Genomic DNA, 19,066 nt, shown 5'->3' on the forward strand with positions numbered 1-19,066 from the left:
GCGATTGAAATACATGTGGAGAACCAAATGCAGCTATCGGGTTAAAAAATAATAATTCACAACAGGGCTACTGTTCTTAATAGTATTAACCATTCTAATAGGTCCATTCAAACCACGAATTCTTACATCATCCGATTTCAGGCAATGAGTCACGAGACCAGACCCAACCGCGTTACTCTCTCACGAGCTTGATAATCTAAACTCAATCATCTCACCAAATAGTTGGGATTCCTCGTCCACGAGAGTTGACAGGTGAATCAGTCGATGCTATCCCCGGTGTACACCCAGTAGGCGAGAGGCACCAACGAATCCAAAACCTCCTTCGTTTGCTCCCCGTGCTGATCGAGAAAAGAGACAAGGAGACGTCGAGGGAGGCCGACTCCCTCACCAACGGTGACTGACCACATCAACCACCATCGCAGCAGCAATGACAAGGGAGCATGCTAGATGATAATAATAAAAGAACAATCTTATCACCGTGTCAAAGCAAACAAAGAAGGAGAAAGGTAATACAATCAACAAAAGTCATAGAATACAAACATTAAAAGAGTTAACACAAAATGCATGAAACAGGGAAGCATTTCCCAAGCACGGGGTATAGGATATATGACAACATAATGTTGTGTCAAAAGTGACGACAATAATGGCAATGTGTCGTGAGAAGTGACAACAGTCAAGTCACCTTGGTGGTTTCAAGATGACTTCAAAATCATGGACGCCACCAGCTGAGACTTTTCAGTACACGATCAATCAGTCTATAAAATTTCCATGAACAATATAGTGGACTGCACTGCCATTAATACCCAAAATGGAGCCGCATGCCTTTCTACATTTATCAACCCAGATCATTGGAGGCTCCACCAGGTCGATTCAGGACTTCTCCGACGAATTGGATTGTTTATGCAGTCTCTCACGAATATGACGTTGCAACATCTCCAAATATTCCTGCAAAACATGATTGTCGACAGGGTTGTAAATAAAATTCAAACCATCAATGATCATTGATAGCTGGACCAACTAGACCTCATTTTGTGGATTCAGCATATATTATTCCAATGCAATCTCTCATCTTAAATTCCCAAAGGCTAGTTGTAACAACTACAAGGTTAATCTCACATTTAAATGAAACTTTTCCATATTGACAACTATATCAATGAGTAAACAGAACTTTGAAGTCTTAAGACTCAAAATTTAAACAGCATGTTACAATTTTACCCATCTCCATGGCATATACAGTATCTCTTCCTTGAATCCCAATTCTTCACTGACCACTTAATAAAATCAGTTAAGTGGATAAAGGTTATCAGAATAATTTGTTTACAATAGTCGCAATCAAATCAAAATACTTTATCATCCACAGTAATTATAATATCTACAGAATGATTCATTGATCTATTAAGATTCGAGTAGTCAAACTTGGTTTGATTAGCATTAAGTCTAATAAAAAACAGAATACATACATTACCAAGCTCCGCATCATCTCCAAGTTCTTGAAGGTCTTCGTAACTCATCTCTTCACCATACAGATTGCCTGAACCTTCAAGCATGGCACGAAAAATATTTCCAGAAGAATCACATTGTTCAATTCTTTCCCGCGCTTCACGAAGATCAATCTGAAGAATCCAATAAGCAAAAGAAAATAAATATATATCAGTTCCATCCTTGGAAACAATTTAAGCTGCACGTAGAGTTCCTTAGTACTGAGATCCATAATATGGATTTGTATGACTGTTTACTCGAGTCAGCACGGTCATCCCTTATAAGCTCCAGAATGAAATATAATCCAGAAAACATCATACTAGCAAAATCATTAATCAAAAACAGGAACATAATGTATACAGTACATCAGATAAGTATATCTTAACACTTTCATTTACTGAAGCACCAACTAAAGATAATCATTCATGATCAACTGAATGAAATTCATCAAAAATCGTGTATATATATATATGTAGCTTAAGTTCCTATCCTAAACCTCCTTCCATTTCTGCCATCCATTCTTTATCCTTCGCTCTTCCCTATTGTTCAAAAATAAATACTCACCCCCGTCCTCCATTCTTGTCCACCATCTTTGCTGAACAGCATCCCCAATCTCTTCCCCTCTCTGCTCTGGTTAGAATTATCGAAATTATTTGGTGATAATTAACAGCTTCAGCTTAAATTCATATCCAATTTGTGCTCAACTACTAGATAATGAAAAACCTTCCCATGCTTATGCCAATCACCAACAAGGGTCAATACATTCATGTTCAGTTTGTTTACATTCTGAGGTGAGGTGGTATTTCATTTTAGATATGAAAATGTAAGATGGCAAAAGTTGTAAACAAATGAAAGCAAGGGCTTCGAATCATTATGATAAGCAGAGCAGGAATTTCTATATCCACAACTTGGTTCCTCAATCATACATATCAGGGGTTAAGTATAATAAAACATGCCACTTGAACTAGAGGTATCACCAATCCCTTGGCTTTGTTTCAGAAATCTGGCTAATTTTTTACACTAACTATCTAATTAATGTCAGCAAATTTTAGCATTTAAAAATTTCCTGCTACAAGCAAAAGAAGATTGACTATTATTTTTATACCTACTTCTCTTCTAAGTCTTTACCATGTTTCAACACAGCAGTAGCAATTTCTAGTCCACATCCCGTTTAGTAGAAACAATACGTCAAACAGATTTTTTGAAACTCCAGAACAAATAAAACCACCATCACACATTTTTTTCAGTCACTACAAGATATAAGGCATATCATGCATTGAGTACATCTAAAAAACATTAAAAGGACTTAGAAAAATAGCTTGACATTAAGATAACAAGCATGCACCTGAACATTTCGATCTTGCATCCTGTCAACGTTGTGGGTCACGTTATTACTTTGAGGCTGATGTTCAGATCCCATGACAGTAACAGGCGGAGAGCGAGATGACACCCTGCCAAGAGCTTGTGATACCATGGGCATCATTTGTTGAATCATTCTTGAAAAGTCAATTCCACCTTCACTACTTCCAGACCCCAGTAACATGCTCCCATGATCTTGACCTTCCCCTTCCACTTGCTGTACAATGTTATTCAGGGCACTCCTCATTGCTGGACTCTGGGTGCATTGCTCCATCATGCTTCTAAGATCAGCAGGGGAACCTAGCCCAGTCTGCCCAGCCACATTGGCCAATAAATTATTAAACACAGGGCTCTGGAGGACATGAGAGATCATGCCGCCAGCATCTACTTGTTCCTGGGAACCTTGCCCTCCCAAAGACATGCCATCCACAAACTGACCAAGAACAGAGGGCAATGAAGTAGATGGACTATTTACATTTACTCTGTTAACATCAGAGCTCCGAGAGACGATAGATCTGAGAATTTCTTGGCCCCTAGAAATAGATTCCTGATTCTGATTTACTGAAGTCGCATCACAGGATACTCTGTCTTTCCCCACAGGCTTTGTTGACTTACTCCGCCTCTAAGTAAAATTTGAAAAATAATCAACTTAGTTAATATGTACATATATTATATTATATTATATATATATATATATATATATATATATATATATATATATATATATATATATATATATCAACGGAAACAGAGATTCAGCTGCAATAAGCAAGAAATCAGTACATCTCCTATGTGTAATAAAGCAAGTTATATATCACCTTAGGTTGCAGACCTCCAAGTCCAAGCCCCAAAGGTGTGGACCTACCACTCCCACTAGCCTGGCTTGATGATGAGTCATGTGAAGCTACACCAGACATCAGTGTTTTCTCTGCGAATTTCCCCAGTGTAGCTGAATTAGTGTCACTTCCACAGCTTGTGAGTCCTATCAAACCAGCAGTCGAAGATTCCTCCAAATTAGGACTTCTTTGATGGTCCCCAGTAGTAGAAAAACCATTCCCTTCTAGCTGAGGCTAGAAACAAAACAAGTACAGTGAATATCTCCTTCTGACAAATATTATACAATAAATGCCCATGGAACACTACCTGTTTCCCATCACCTCGCGTGGTGGTATCAGAAATTTGTGACTCAAACAATTTGTTGTTAGAATCAGGATCATTATCATCATGGGTACTCGCAAAATTGTCATCAGTATCGGTTGATAACGAACCTCCAAATTGAAAATAGACACAAAGGAGAACAATGAATTATAAGCACAGTATTCATGCACATGTAGAAAACACACTAAGCCTATGTATATATTTTACCTGCAGCAACTTGCTGCTGCCCTGCTGTGCTTGACGAGCTTTGGTTTGGGGAATTTCCAGAGATCACATTAGCAATTTGTTCATTTATTTGCCTAACAATTGCAGAAATAGAATCCATTCCTGAAGAGCCTTGTGGAAGTTGAACATTCATATCTGATTGTGACTCACTATTCATAGCTGGATGAGAACCTTGAGCTGCAGCAGCCTGCTGACTTGTAAATGAAGAACTTTGACCCAGCGCATTGCCAGCAAATGCACCATCAATGTGCGCATTTACTTGTGCTACTATCGCAGGGATGCTACCTGATTCTGAAGGATGTGGAACAATGACTGATGTGTTAGGTTCCATTCCGCTACCCACAGGAGGATGGGACCCTTGAAATGAACCTGAATGTGGAGGACCTGACTGCTGAGACCTTACATGAACAGGGTAAACAACACTAAGGACCTGACTTGCAGTTTCACCAGAGGGACGTGCTGGAATAGCTGCAACAACTGTTCTTGCTGGTATTCCTCGCATTGGATCTGCATTGCCTGAACCACTGCCATTCTGCCTTGGTTGTTCCACATTCTGGCGTTCACTACGATTTGCATCCCCTGTATTAGCCCTTCCACCAGAAGATAATACACCAGGTGCCAACGAAGTCCCTGATTTCAGATAAAAGTTTAGCCATTGCAAAGAAATGAAAATGGGTGAAATTATGCTCTCTTACCAGAAAGTATATGGATGTTGATATTTCTCAATGGGTCCCCACCAGCAAGTGGCATAGAAGGTCCATTAACCAAAGGGGAGGAAGCAGTAAAAAGAGGGCTCATTTGAGGAGGAAAAGGCTGCAACAAAAAAGCCTGCTTATACACAAAAGGTCAAACAAAAACTTTATTCACAACAAAGAACTTGAAGTAACCTGAACCATTATGGGGTTTGGTCCTGTGGAAGATATATAAACAGCTGGTCCAGAATTCACAAAAGAACCATCCTGCATCACATGTAGCATTGTGTTATTTTTAGTTGAACTTGTAGCCTAATCACCAATGTCCATAACAAGCTAAAAACAACATACAGGAGATGGTCCCATCCGTAGCATCATAGTTGTACGACCAAGCTCCAAAAGCATAGCACCTAAATGTTGCATTACTAAACCCATATGCATTGCATCAGACTGTATCTGACTCCGTATCATTGGATCAGCAGAAGTGGTTTCTCTTCTCAGGCGTTCAACCATACGCTACAAAGCAGCAAACGACAAATTTATTTCATCTGACACTGAAAAGAATATGAAAGAAATGAACATTACAAGAAATATTCTACTAAATATTCTGGTACTCATGGCATATTGTTCAAAGATTGTCGAAAGCACTCAATCTATTTATACATATTCTGTTACATTAGGACAACAATTAGTATCAACAAAATCTCAAACCCATCATTTAACGCAAAACAAAGAACTTGATGCTTGTGAGATCAATAGATCCATGCATCAATGACAAAACATGTATTTTTACAACCAAATTTCTTATGTACTACAAAGAGCTCCAGGAGTCCTTTTGGCACTAAGCAGAGAAAACACATAAGGTTCTCATTCAAACCCTCCCACAAGACAAATGAACATATTCAAAACAAATTCACAGCTTTCCCAAACAAGGTATTATAAATTATAAGAAACGAAATCTCCATTTTTCCCCACAGAAAGGTTAATGAGCCTACCAACTTTACTACTGGCTCCTGGCAAATTGATAGGTTTTCATCCAACCACTTGTTTAACATTGAAAATAGGATTTCAGTTAGGTACTTGACAATATTGGTAAATCCAGTTATTACAGAAAATACCACAGAAACACCCTTCCCAGAGGTGAGGGCAGTAATAAGAACTAAATTAAAATTTCTACACATTATCCAGTATTGTTTCCCTTTTTCAAGGATCTTAATACAAAATACACCAAACAACATCGAGATTCTACATTTTGGCAACTGGATCCATGCCAATCTCAGTCCACTACATGGTACATTGGCACATACTGTGGGAGGGTGGTGGACCAAGGGAGAGAGGAGGAGAGGAGAGAAAAGAGAAAAAGAAAAGTAGGCGGCAGCTGTGAGGAAGAAGAGGGGAAGGGGAGGAGAGGAGAGGAGTACCAGTCAGATCAATGTCAGCAGGTGACCTGAGGCAGGCAAGCCTACAGAAGTCAAAAGAGAGAGAGAGATGGAGGGATGACTGGTTAATCTAACAAAATAGGCCGCATTTGGCACTCAATTTATAGGGCTTACTGAGTGGCATGACAGGTTAATCTAACAAAATAAGCCACATTTGGCACTCAATTTATAGGGCTTACCGAGTGGCAAGTCCTATTATGTATCTGGATCGCCCAAAAATTGGCAGTCCACATTGCAGATCAAGCCCAGACTCGTATGCACCACCAGGCATGTACGATCTGAGTGAAACAACTTTTGATCCACATTATTTCCTTAACAAAAGCCAAACTGGACAACTAATAACAGACATAATAAACAGATACATCTAAGCATAAGTTTGGGGACAACAATGCCAAGCAAATAACCCAATTAATGTGTCGCCATTAATCCTTCGCAGCACTTGATCAACCAATTTGATATTTTCATTTTGCTTCTGATGATATTTCAAAAGCTTAGATGAACAAGATTGCCATGTGGAGAACTTCAAACACAAGCATTCAAAAAGATGTGTATGTATGAACATACACTATGTATTTTTGTGTAGACATTCATTTAATATACACTCTTTGCAGCTTTGCATGTCATTGTCTTCAAGACACCAAAACAAAAAAAAAATCTAGCAACATTGTTGTATGCTCCCAGAATTCAGATCTTATATTCTTAAATCTGTTACCCATGCCAAAGCTGTTGCTAGCTTGCAGCACTCTTTTCTGTTCACAAAACACCCATCGTAGACCTTCTAGCATAATATTCACCTAACCTCTTCCTTGAACCATCACCGCATAATTATCCCTCTCGGCTGTTCCTACCTTGATTTTCTCTTGCCCTGTACACTACCTGCCAATTGCTCGATGGTTCCTGCATGGACCATACATCACCTCCATCAGGCATTACAATTGCATTGAAAATAAGATCGTATTTTCTTAAATCTGTTACCCATGCCAAAGCTGTTGCTAGCTTGCAGTACTCTTTTCTCTTCACACCTGCTAGAATAGTATTCACCTAACATCTTCCTTGCACCATCACTGCATAACTATCCTTCTCTCAACTGTTTCTACTTTTATTTTTTCTTGCTCTGTACACTACCTGCCAATTGCTCGATGGTTCCTACATGGACTATCCATCACCCCCATCAGGCATTACAATTGCATTATTTTGGTCTCCTCTCTTCTCACACTTGACTCAGCATACTGGTAACACTATCAGCATACTGTTAACAGTATTTTTTATTTATTAGATTAATAATATATTACTTTGATTTTAATACTGCTAACTTTATTTATTGTTTTGAATTTTGAGACTTTTATTAATGTGATATTATGACTTTATACTTAAGATTTTCTTAATTTAATATCATATTTTTATTTAAATAATTATATTGATTAATTATATAATATTTTTTATATTTTAGCATCTTACTTTGCTCGGACGAACGCCTAGCGCCTTCGACGTTTTGGAACCTTAGCGCCTTTTAGCACCTAGCGCTTTTCAAATCATTGTCACCAGATATACCTAGTACTAGGTCTACTTCAGTACTTGTTATCATGACTAAATCCACTGAGACAACTAACCTAATAACTTGATCAACTTAGAACAAAATGATCCAAAATGCTTAAACTTCTAAGTTAACGATAGTGCTTGCATCTAGTCCTATATATCTAGTCCTATCATTCATCGGTAGCAAAACGATAGATAACTCAAAATACTTAAACCTAAGTCCTGTAGCCCTATAAAGAATACAACCTCATCCCAATGCTAATGTGGGACTAATGGTGTATAATATGAACCACCTTTTTTTATCATCATAACCACAGAATTTAGCCTACTCTGCCAACATGACAATATTAGAAAGAACAGTTAAACAGGCAGAGAACCAAAGAAGCCTCAAGAAGGGACAAGAATAATAGGCTAAAATTTAAATAATGGTGATGGACCACATTGGTTTTAGGTGTCAGATCTACATAAATGGGAGGTTAAGTTACAATTGAGCAAGGGTGTGATATGCGGAATGGTTGGTCAAGTTGTTGCATCTTCGAAAGCATCATCTAGGTCAAGCAAAATATTTTGTAGCAGTGCATTACCTTAACCCACAACACAGTTCTTAACTGAAAAGTGGAAAGTGGATAAGCCGACTTATTCCATTCTGGTTTATAGCCAAACAGAAATCATTAAATAGCAGAAGGATCGATAGATCCAATTTCACTTAAACCAATGTTATGGCATTGATTCTTTCAGTTGAGCGACAGAAAGCAATAGAATTGCTGTTTGAGTGGCAACCGAACTTGTACTACCCAACATGTGCACACAGAGTAGCACAATAACCGTTGATCTGAACTTTAGATGTGCATATACAAGATATAAAGAAATGTCTGTTATCTATGATCTTTTGATATAACATTTTCCCTATAATGTTAATAATAATAATAACAGTATACTTTTATTCTTAATAAAATTTGCTATATACAAACCTAGTACTTCTTTTTCCCCATCAATGATCTGGTGACCTTGGAGGCACACCATCAAGATACTGCAATTGGGTAATTTACAGGGGGAAGCATCAAGAGTAGTAGCTATGGAAAATAGAAAAATAAACAAGTTACATCCCACGAGACATACTGGTGGCCATTAAGGTGGGTTGGGTTGACCTGGCTTTGTCAGGTTAATTTTGGTTGACCCAAAGACCAAAGGTACTCACACAAACATGTCTTTTATAATTGGGTAAAAAAAATTTCTGCTTGCAACCAACCTATTAGGATTTGGATTGACTTCAATTGAATTTGGCTTATGATTTAGAACATTAGAATTTTAAAAATAACAAAAAAGGTCAAAAAGAAATATTTGGCAAAAGAATCAACAAAATATATTCCTAAAAGAAATTCTTCTAATATTCCCTTCTGTTTCATGAATCAACAAATAGAACTTAAGAATCAATGACTAGTCAAAGTCATGCACAAAAAGGGATCAATTTTCAAATCATAAAAAGTGATGGTATACCTATATAAGTTTAGAAGAATTTTAAAGATCAAAATGTAATTTAATAAACTATAAAATTTTAAGAATTAGACTCTGTTGGATGAAGGATAAGTATTTTGGTATCCACACAGGAAGTATAATACTCAAAATTGCTCTAGTTATAAAGAATTTAAACTGCTATAAAACTTCATGAAAGAATGATTGAAGAAAAAATAAGATGCAAAAATAATATTTTCATGAATCCGTTTGGATTTATCCATTATGATTAACCAATGTAATTTATTTATTGAAACAATTGATAAAAAATACAGGGTAAAAAAGGATGACTTTCATAAATTTGGTTACTGAGTGAAAAAAAGCCATAAGTAGCATTCCTAGAGATTCATTATGGCATGTTTTAGAAAAGAAGAGTATATAATAGTTATATTAATATAACATAGCCATTAGTGTTCCTAAGACCATACGTTTGGCATAATACATACTACTAGTCTATATACAAGATGGACCACGTTGGTGGATATTGTTTGTTCATGGTATTGATATTGTTAATGAGAGTTTAATTAGGATCAACTCTAAACTCAAATTATAGAGACAAAATGCTAGAAACTATAGGATTTATACTAGGTAAGACCAAGACAGAGAAGGGGAAGTGCAATTTTACAATATTAAGTGAAGAATTGATAATATAATTAAAAAGGATGAACAAAATGATACTATAAGTAACAGTCAACAAAGAAGTGATTAATGAAGGCTTAAAACAAGTCGATAAGAATTTTGTGTGATCATGATGTGTCCCTTGGAATAAAAAAATATATATATAATAATTTCAAGATCATTTAAAGAAGTAAAAGATGTTTTTGATCACTCTACAGCAGATTAAGTGAGAGAATGTAAGTAAGCAAATCAAAAACATCAGGAACATATAGACAACAAGGGGAAGCAGGTCAACAGCCTAAGAAAATGCTAAATCTTTTCCCCCAAAAAACTTGTAAACAGAACCAGCATAGCCCCACTTCACCTCCTTCTACATAAATTCAACTGTTAAATAATCTTAAATGTGATGCAAAAAATGATCTATTGGGTGGCCACAACTAGATATCAGATAATCAAATCATTACCTTCCAAATTTTTATATTTTGACTCAAATAAAATGCAAAAAATGACAGAATAAACAAATTAGGCCCACATACTCACTACTAAAACTGATTTAACTGGGCTCTCATGAACCAATCTAAAATACAAGTGGACCCAAAAGACTGAAAAATAATTCAGATTCAGTCCACTTAGCAGGGGCTTCCAGGACTTGACCCAGACTATCCAAAGGCCTCAAGTTAATGACTCTTTTGCTCTCTCTAAGTATATTTTCAAAAAAAATTATTGATTTGAAACAGAAAAAGATGACTACAAATTGGAGGAACTTTCTAATTGTAGTCCAAAATCAAGAGCAGCCCAATTGAGAGAGCCAACTAATGTAAATCTTATGGATGTTGCCTCGATGTTAAAAACTCCAGCAAACAAGAATCTTAAACTCACCAAATAAGATGGTGGACAACATTGATTGTCCATTTATAAACTCTTTCAGAAAGTAACTGTTCAAACATGTTATATGGATTAAAAGAAATGATGATTGTACTTAGATCATTTGAGAACAAAAATCAGGACATACAGAAAAGGCAGCTGCTGCATTGCCACTGAGAAGTAGTCTAGCATGCTCGATTACTGAAGCCAACACATCAGGAGTTGGTAATCTGTTAACGTTCAAGGATGCATTATCTGATCTTGGAGGGTCCCGCAGATTGCTAGGTGAAGATGACTGAGAACCTTCATATTTCAATATTAGTGAATAGAACCGTTAATCACTGTCGTAAATTTTCACAAAATCAAGAAACTTGATAGCAAAAACTCACCACTATTTTGCAGAATTAGCTCCATGCGGTTAATGAAATCCAATAGAGTCGTCATAGAATCAGGAATGACCTGAAGCACAAACCAAAATATAAGATGGCATAAGGCACAATTGGCACCAAAGAAAATAAATAACAATTCTACCATATTCCGCGGCACACTCCCTGGCGAAGCAAGTTGCACCTGAAAAGGCTGATTGACAACAGTAACTGCTGGTTGTGTTTGGTTACCTAACTGGTTTCTGCCATTCACATTACGGGAGCCTTCTGTTTCACCACCTGGGGACACCTGATTCTGTTAATAGGAAAATCCATCCCTGTTAAACCTTTGAGATAACCCAAAATTCGAAATATGTTAGATATAAAAAAAAGGTCCATTACAGCAGCAGAGGGAGTGTTACTAGCTCCGACACCAGGAGTCAGAATCCCTCCTCCTAAAGATTGCAGAACCGCCCCTACAACCTTCAGAACATAAAGCATATTACAAGTAAACCTCCAATATAACCCATCGCAAGAAATGAACTTCCTTCCAAAAATTAACTATTATGAGACAAAATTATACAAATTCCAGAGCATAGAAAATACCCGACCAATATCAGATATCACCCCTTCCCCTTGATCACCAATGTTAACAGTTCCAAGAACAACACTGTGAGAAACTTGTCCAATCCTATTATGAGGAGCATTGCTGGTAGAGTCACTTCCTGCAAAACAGAAACTTTAGTTGCATGTTGTAAGTTGTAACTGCAAAAAAAATGGTTACATATACTGCAAAAACAAAAGGCCAAACAGCCTTTTACCATTCCATCCACAGGTAACAGACTTAAAATTAGGTGAGAAATGGAAAGCATGGACCATCATATATAAACCGAAGTGCCTTAAAGTAAAATAAGCTATAACATAAAAATTCCCTCGGTAGACACATATTCAATAAAAAGGGCATGCTTATTAACCAAGAAATGAGGTAGCCTATATCTGTAGACAAAAGAACATAATGGATCTGGAAAAGAAAACTTTGAAGAGTAAACTGGAAGCAGATATTGACATTAGTGCAAAAAACTAAAAAAAATCTATAGCAGAAGTTGAGGAAACATCGATAAACAACAGTGCAAATGTTAACAAGTTCACCTGTTGACTAATAATAAGCAGAAAAAAAAACAACTGGCACAGGACACAAATATGTAGATATTTGTACCTCAGAAGTGCAGGTAACATGAAGCAAAATTAACAGGATCGATATCAGGTTCAGTGTTGGCCATGGGTTTTATCATCAGGATAATCCAAATCAACTGAATTGTGGGATCAAGGATTTTCTTTTGTAATGACAGAAGATGGGCTGGGAGGAGCCTGAAACCAATCTTAATAATCTAGATTGGCAAAAGTATGCCAAATTCAGCCATTATATAACTATCTAACTGGTGGAAGCTAGTGGAACAACCCAAACATTTAGGCATATCAAGATCGATCCTGGCCAGACCCAATATGTGTTAATTGAGTTCATCAAAACACAAATAATCTCCAAAGAACACAGAAGAAACACTGCAAAGATATATAATGTTTACATCATGTTATCTGTGACTTTTTCAGAACTCTTGCTCCAACTTCGACAAACAAAAATGTGTAACAATAATCATTGCTTTATTTAACCCAAGAAAAAGGGATGTTTTCACTTTCACTACCAAAGCTTAGAAAAGAAATAAAAAAAATCGAGATGACAATATCACTAAAAGATAGAAAACATGAAAACAAAACTTCTCAAGAAGTCAAGAAGCATCTTCAAAAAATTTCTGCAAAGTCAGACAAGCATCTTCAGTATAATTTTAAAAACCACAAGGATTCTTCAAAGAACATCTCCGTATGTCTTTGGGCAACTCCAATTGCAAATCTGATATGTATACAGTAAACTATCCAGCATAATGCATGCAACACTTAACATCTTATAGGCATGATGCACTTTCATAACAAGCGATTTTGTCAATAATCATTCCATGGCTTTGTATTCCTTATTAGGTTAGCATTTAATAAATTTAGCATTAGACCTCAAGGGGTATTTGCATTTACCATCTCACACAAAAATAAAGGTTAGTCAGGTGTTATCAAAAGTAAAGATTGAAAAATATAAAACTAGTATGAAGTTTTTGTCAGGCAGGAATTGTAACAATTAAAGTTACACATTTACTCCATAAAACATCAATAAAAAAATGAATTACTCAACATTTTGGCTAAGAAAAGGCATTACAAAAAATATTTGTTAATCCTAAGCCGTATCAGCAGAAGATAGAAAGGCCAACAATATGAAGAGATACAAATTACTTCATACCTTGGTTGTCGTTAACACGAGAGGAATCCCCTGCGACTGTCCCAGGTTGAGTTTGTGCCTGAACTGGCTGTCTAGCAACCAAATGCAGTGTATGACCATCATCCAAATCTATATAATGGTGAAGGTACAACATTTGCAGGTCCAGTATACACAAAATTGTAGCTTATATATGAAGAGCTACAGGATCACTATCTTATACTAAGACCGTTTGTTTATGAATCAGCTACAGCATCATTATCCTCCATCCACTTGAGTTGTTTATGAAGTCAAAGAAGAATCTAAAGTACTTGAGCATATGCAGTTCAATTGATCTTTATACATTAGAATATCCAGACATCAACCAGATATTGCACCCCTAGATATTGAACAGGAATAGTAATCTTGTCCATGAAATATCCAAACTTCACAGTCAAAAGCTACATGATATTTCAAGTGAAAGAACAGTTCCCTGCTTGATCTCTGCATCCAATACAAGATTCTTTACGTGAATAATATAAAGCATATTTAAGCATGAGATTTTGATGCTATCTAAATTTTAATTCAAACATGTAGTAACCTTATAAATTAGGACAAATTGCCACTTAAACCTATTTGGCATGTTGATCTTTAACATTTAAGAATTTTTAATTACTACAAAGAATCACGACATCTCAATTTCATTTAGCATTTTGTTTGTCTTTGGAATAATTTTGGAATGTGATTTACCTCAGGTGATCTATCAGAAAAAATAGATAAGAAAATTAGCCAAAAGAAGAATACAAGTAATGTGCTGGATTGAAGATCAAGCCCAAAAAAAGAAGTTGACCCAAATTTAGAATCATCAAAATAATGAAAATTATCTTACAAATAATTTTTGTGCAACTCTAATCTCTGCAGGTGGCACCTAACAGCTGAGCACAGTGTTTAGATTGTCATCTATGTAGTGGGAGTGAGTCAACAACTGTGCAACTTACCACCAATTGACCCTTTCAAACTAAGGCAAAGATGGGCTTGATAGGCCTACAGCCTGTGCATAAGAAAAGAGATATACAAGATGTCTTGCACACTTGTTAGCAAAGGTTAATCTAAATGGATCAAGAAAACCAATTAATGTCAATGACTTACACCAGATGACAGTCATCACATGGATTACCTTAGTCTTATTATTATCATGGTTTTCAGGAAGAAAAATGAAGCTCTGTATACGCATATTCCAGACCAGCTCTGAAATCCAAATTTGTGTATCGATTAAAGCTCAAGGACTCGAGTAATCTTCCAAACAGCTCTAAAATCCAAAATTTCAAATTGATATTATCATAAGGCAAGGATTTCAATTTTGGAACCGACCAGCATGGATCTGGTCCGTTCTAGCATACTGACACATAGTACGAAGAATGTACAGTGATACCGCTGAGAAGGGAGAGGAGGAAGAAGAAAGAGAAAAAAAAAAAAGGAGAAAGAAAAGAAAGGAGAAAGAATGTGCAAAAGGAAGAAGAAAGAGGAAGAGAAGAAAAAAAGAAGGTAGAAAGATGAGGAGATGGTGAAGAAAGAGATGTACCAGAATGGGTGAAGGGAACAGCGTGTGGGCAGCTGAGGCCACAGTGCATGGGCAGTGATGGTGAAGAGGAATCACATGACTCCATGAGCCCTAGCACAGTGCAACTCCTCATGAGTAGTACGCTCTTAAAAGAAAAAAAATTAAGTGAAGCATACCAGACTGCTCGATTTCAAGTGGTTCATGCCTCAGTCACTGTTTAGACAGGTAATACTCACTGAACCATACCAAACCAGTGGAAATTAAAAACCTTGCATTAAAGTAGATAAGCTGATTTTCAAATAAGAAAAAAAATCACACTTGGAAAAAATTCATCCATAATGGCGTTACCAAATCCATTGTGCCTAAATTACAACAAACCATGTACTTGAAAATACTTTCATACCAAACTAGTAAAAAAATGACTTCCATGTAGAGTTCAAACCTTCTTGTGATCATACTCCAATGGAGCACATATGGCAATAAGCATCAACCTATTTGTAATTCCAGGATGATCAAAGGAAAGGCTTTTACAATGTCCAAATGTATAGCACTTAGCTTGTGTAAAATTATGTGAAAGAGGCAAAGACTGAAACTAAAGAAAAATTAAGATAGTGGATACGATAATCTGAAAGATGGTGGTCATCCTTTAAGACTTTCCCCCTAAAAATTAGCCGTTGCAGCTCCACAGGAACACCTGTTGCACTTGCTACTTTTGCCTTCAGTGAAGGAACTGGTGTCTAAAAGGATAGCAGAAATAACGTCAAGACAGCTATACCAACATAAGAAAACATGTTCCCTCAAGAAAGTAACTAGACACTCCATGTACATGTCAATATGAAAAAAAAAAAAAAACAAGAACTTGCAATAAGCATAAAAATGTTTGATACAGAAACTAACCCCTTAAATATAAAATATTCATTTGATACTAATTAATATCTTACATTAAACTAAGACAAATATGTCCTCAAGTGAATAAAACAAATAACAACTAGCTCTTTCCTAGTCCTTAATAAACTCAGCTTAGTTTCATAAGAATTTCAAGAAGTATTGAACACACATGGGCACAAGATTCAAAATCAACTTGCATTCGATGATGCAGCAACCATCAAGATGACAAAAGGTAATACAGATACTTTAAAGATTATGATTAATTGTTTGCGACACTTATCTTTCATTGCTTAAGAATGCAAAAAGAAATATCAAGTTGACTCTTTAAGAAGCCTCACAACCTAAAAGAAAACAAGGCGGCTTCCCTCACATACTTGTGTTCAATGTAAGCAATAAGAAAATTTGATAACTATCAGATTTTACAACATCAAGTATTCCAACACAAAACACAAGGGTGGATATGTGAAAGTAATTTGCACTGGCACTTGTGAGCATGTATGAAATGTGTGTCACAAAGAAGGAAAAGAGATCATATGACCTTCATTTACACTATTTAACTCATAGAATATGCAAAGATAACCAACAAATAACCATAAACAGGAAACATTCAACTACATCATATGCATTACAAACTAGACTGCCGTTCCTAATCTTAAACCTAAACATAAAGAAGATTCAACCACATTCAACCAAATGAGTTGATCCAGCACATGTAGAATTAAGCATGTTTGAGGTGATGAAAGGCCAAAAAAACTTAGCGGAAACAAAACCATCAAGTGATAGAAGATTATTTTATTACACATAAATTAAATCATTATCACAACAAAAAAATAACATAACAAGATTGTCAGAGCATGCACTACCATCATCTTCGATACAAAACCAGTTTAACAACAGGTACCAGTTTCACAGATATATTATGTTTGGAGTTATTCAGCACAGAAGTTTCAACCTCAAGAGGAACTACTTGAGACACCTACAATAGCCTTACATCTTTGTTTACACGAAACGTGTAGACCCGTGAATCTAGCATCTTGACATTAAGTTCTATAGTTGAATCCGAACTTTCACCAATTCCTTGGACTGAACAGTTGCCCTGGTCACCAGCCATCCTGTTCAGAGTGAAAGGGGGGAAAAAAACATGTTTAAAAATCTCACAACTAGAAGAACAGACAATTGTGCAAAAATAAATCATATCATACAATGCACATAAACAAATGTCACATAATCCGTTACGCATGACAAATATGATGCATGTCTTATTTTGTGCATTTCGCATTCCAATCAAGTAAATTATGGTCCCAAGTTCAAGGATGATATTCCGGACGAGGGCATATGTTTACAGATGGAGATACATAAAATAAAAAAATAAAACAAAAACATCTTCTACAGCTGCAAAAATATATGCACTGCCACAAACTTTGGAGCCAACTAAATAAGAAATTGAGTTTATATCTAAAGGCAATAACATGTCACAATTAGCAAGCTAAGACAGAAAATGGAAATAAGTGTATGAATATTTATGACTAACCATTTTTCTTTACAAGTGTCAAGATTTGTACACTCCAGTAGATGGACATCCGTAAACTCCAAGAGATGACAATACTTATATTGCCTTTCAAAACACTTTTAACATATTGGGGCCCCAAAATTATCACTATATGAATTCTAAAATCCAAATATCCCAATTCAAGATGCTATTTTCTAGAGTCAGAACAATACATGGCATCACATTTTTATAAAAACTTCAAGAAATAATCAGCACGTATTTTAAATTAGGTAACCAAGACAAGAAAAAGAGCTCCTCGTGGGAAAATAATAAGAAGAAAAAAAACTTGTGGTTCAGGTGCAGTGGGAGCAACTGAAAATGGAGAACCATGTTCCATTCATACCATGCCCTACAGCTTTGCATATGTAACCCAAAGAAAGTGTTCCGAGACCAAACATTTTTTTATGTTCTGCAAATTAAACCTCTCAAATAAACACAACTCGAAACCATCCAACCCTTTGCTCAACAACCCTACCTAAACGTCCTTTGCGAAAAAACATTACCATCACCGAAAAAACTCGAGAAAGATTTCCAGCTAAGCGTTCTTGCATGGTGGGATAACACGCAAACGTAGCTCCATAATCTTCTACCCTCCCGCTTCGCATATTTATCCAGCCTTTGAAGACCCAGCCTTTTTGTTATGTCGTGCAGAACAAACATCTCCATAACCGTGAAACACGATTCAAGAACATGCAACCCTTTTCTTTAACAAACCCACCCCAAAGATTCTTCGATACACCAAAACGCGCCGTCATCCCGATTCCTTCCCAAGAAAACGCGACCAACACGCTGTATCACATTTGGATCGAACGACGAAAGATACTCATTCTAAGATGTCGAATAAAACACGCAGGGAGGAACATGCTCCACGTTCTTGGAATAGTTGGTCTTTTCATAGGAGGATAAACAATAAGAACCAAGAAAATCGTATCGGTATCTACCAAAGAAAAAGGGGTAGACCGGATCGAAAATGAGAAGCGGATCGAACCCTGTTTCGCAGTTGCAGACGGACTGAGAACCTCCTTCCCCGCTTCGTTCTTGCTTGGATCGCCGCAGAACAATATGGATCGGCTCCTCCTTCCGCCTCTCTTCTTGATGCCTTGCTTCGCCCGCCTCTCACCGCCACCGGTGTCTCTGGAAGGGTCTAAAAGGCGTTTCCGCTCGTACGATACGCACTCTGCGGGCCTCTCACCCCACACCATTATAACCGCATACTTATATCATACGGGAAATGCGGAGCATCTCAAGCATGTGTCCTGGACCGGGTCGGATCGTGGGTCCAGTAAAGCGGATCGTATCCGCTCCGGTACATATTGGATCCGCCAATCGCAATTGTGTATAAATATATCCCTTTATGGTTTGCTATGAAACTTTTATATATAATTATTATTTTAATGTCAGCCCAATGGGATTTTACATTCATATTCTTTCAAATATATTATATATAGGGTAATTATTATTTTTAATTTTTCTCAAGCTTATTATTCATATATTTTTATTATCCACAATCCTTTTCTTATTTATA

General features: G+C 36.6%; 1 protein-coding gene across 3 annotated transcripts; it reads right to left on the reverse strand.

The window, feature by feature from the left end:
• Nucleotides 1–495: 495 nt before the first annotated feature.
• Nucleotides 496–18,723, reverse strand: LOC135584269 (ubiquitin-like domain-containing protein CIP73). 3 transcript variants are annotated; one of them, XM_065183915.1, is made up of 18 exons: nt 18,530–18,723; nt 16,984–17,104; nt 15,724–15,841; nt 13,589–13,696; nt 11,854–11,972; nt 11,650–11,730; nt 11,414–11,563; nt 11,272–11,341; nt 11,031–11,185; nt 5,265–5,429; nt 5,109–5,180; nt 4,917–5,034; nt 4,204–4,851; nt 3,982–4,106; nt 3,657–3,908; nt 2,825–3,460; nt 1,461–1,613; nt 496–945 (listed from the first exon to the last, which is right to left on the reverse strand). In XM_065183915.1, the coding sequence occupies exons 2-18, from the start codon at nt 17,101–17,103 to the stop codon at nt 871–873; spliced, it is 3,165 nt and encodes a 1,054-aa protein (XP_065039987.1). In that variant the 5' UTR covers nt 17,104; nt 18,530–18,723; the 3' UTR covers nt 496–870. The 3 variants fall into 3 exon arrangements, with proteins under 3 accessions (XP_065039987.1, XP_065039988.1, XP_065039989.1); XM_065183916.1 differs by having other exon boundaries at nt 3,657–3,902; nt 18,530–18,684; XM_065183917.1 differs by having other exon boundaries at nt 770–945; nt 1,466–1,613; nt 18,530–18,670.
• Between the last annotated feature and the right edge of the window lie 343 nt (nt 18,724–19,066).

Source organism: Musa acuminata, chromosome BXJ1-5 (assembly GCF_036884655.1).
Source record: "Musa acuminata AAA Group cultivar baxijiao chromosome BXJ1-5, Cavendish_Baxijiao_AAA, whole genome shotgun sequence".
Taxonomy (NCBI): domain Eukaryota; kingdom Viridiplantae; phylum Streptophyta; class Magnoliopsida; order Zingiberales; family Musaceae; genus Musa; species Musa acuminata.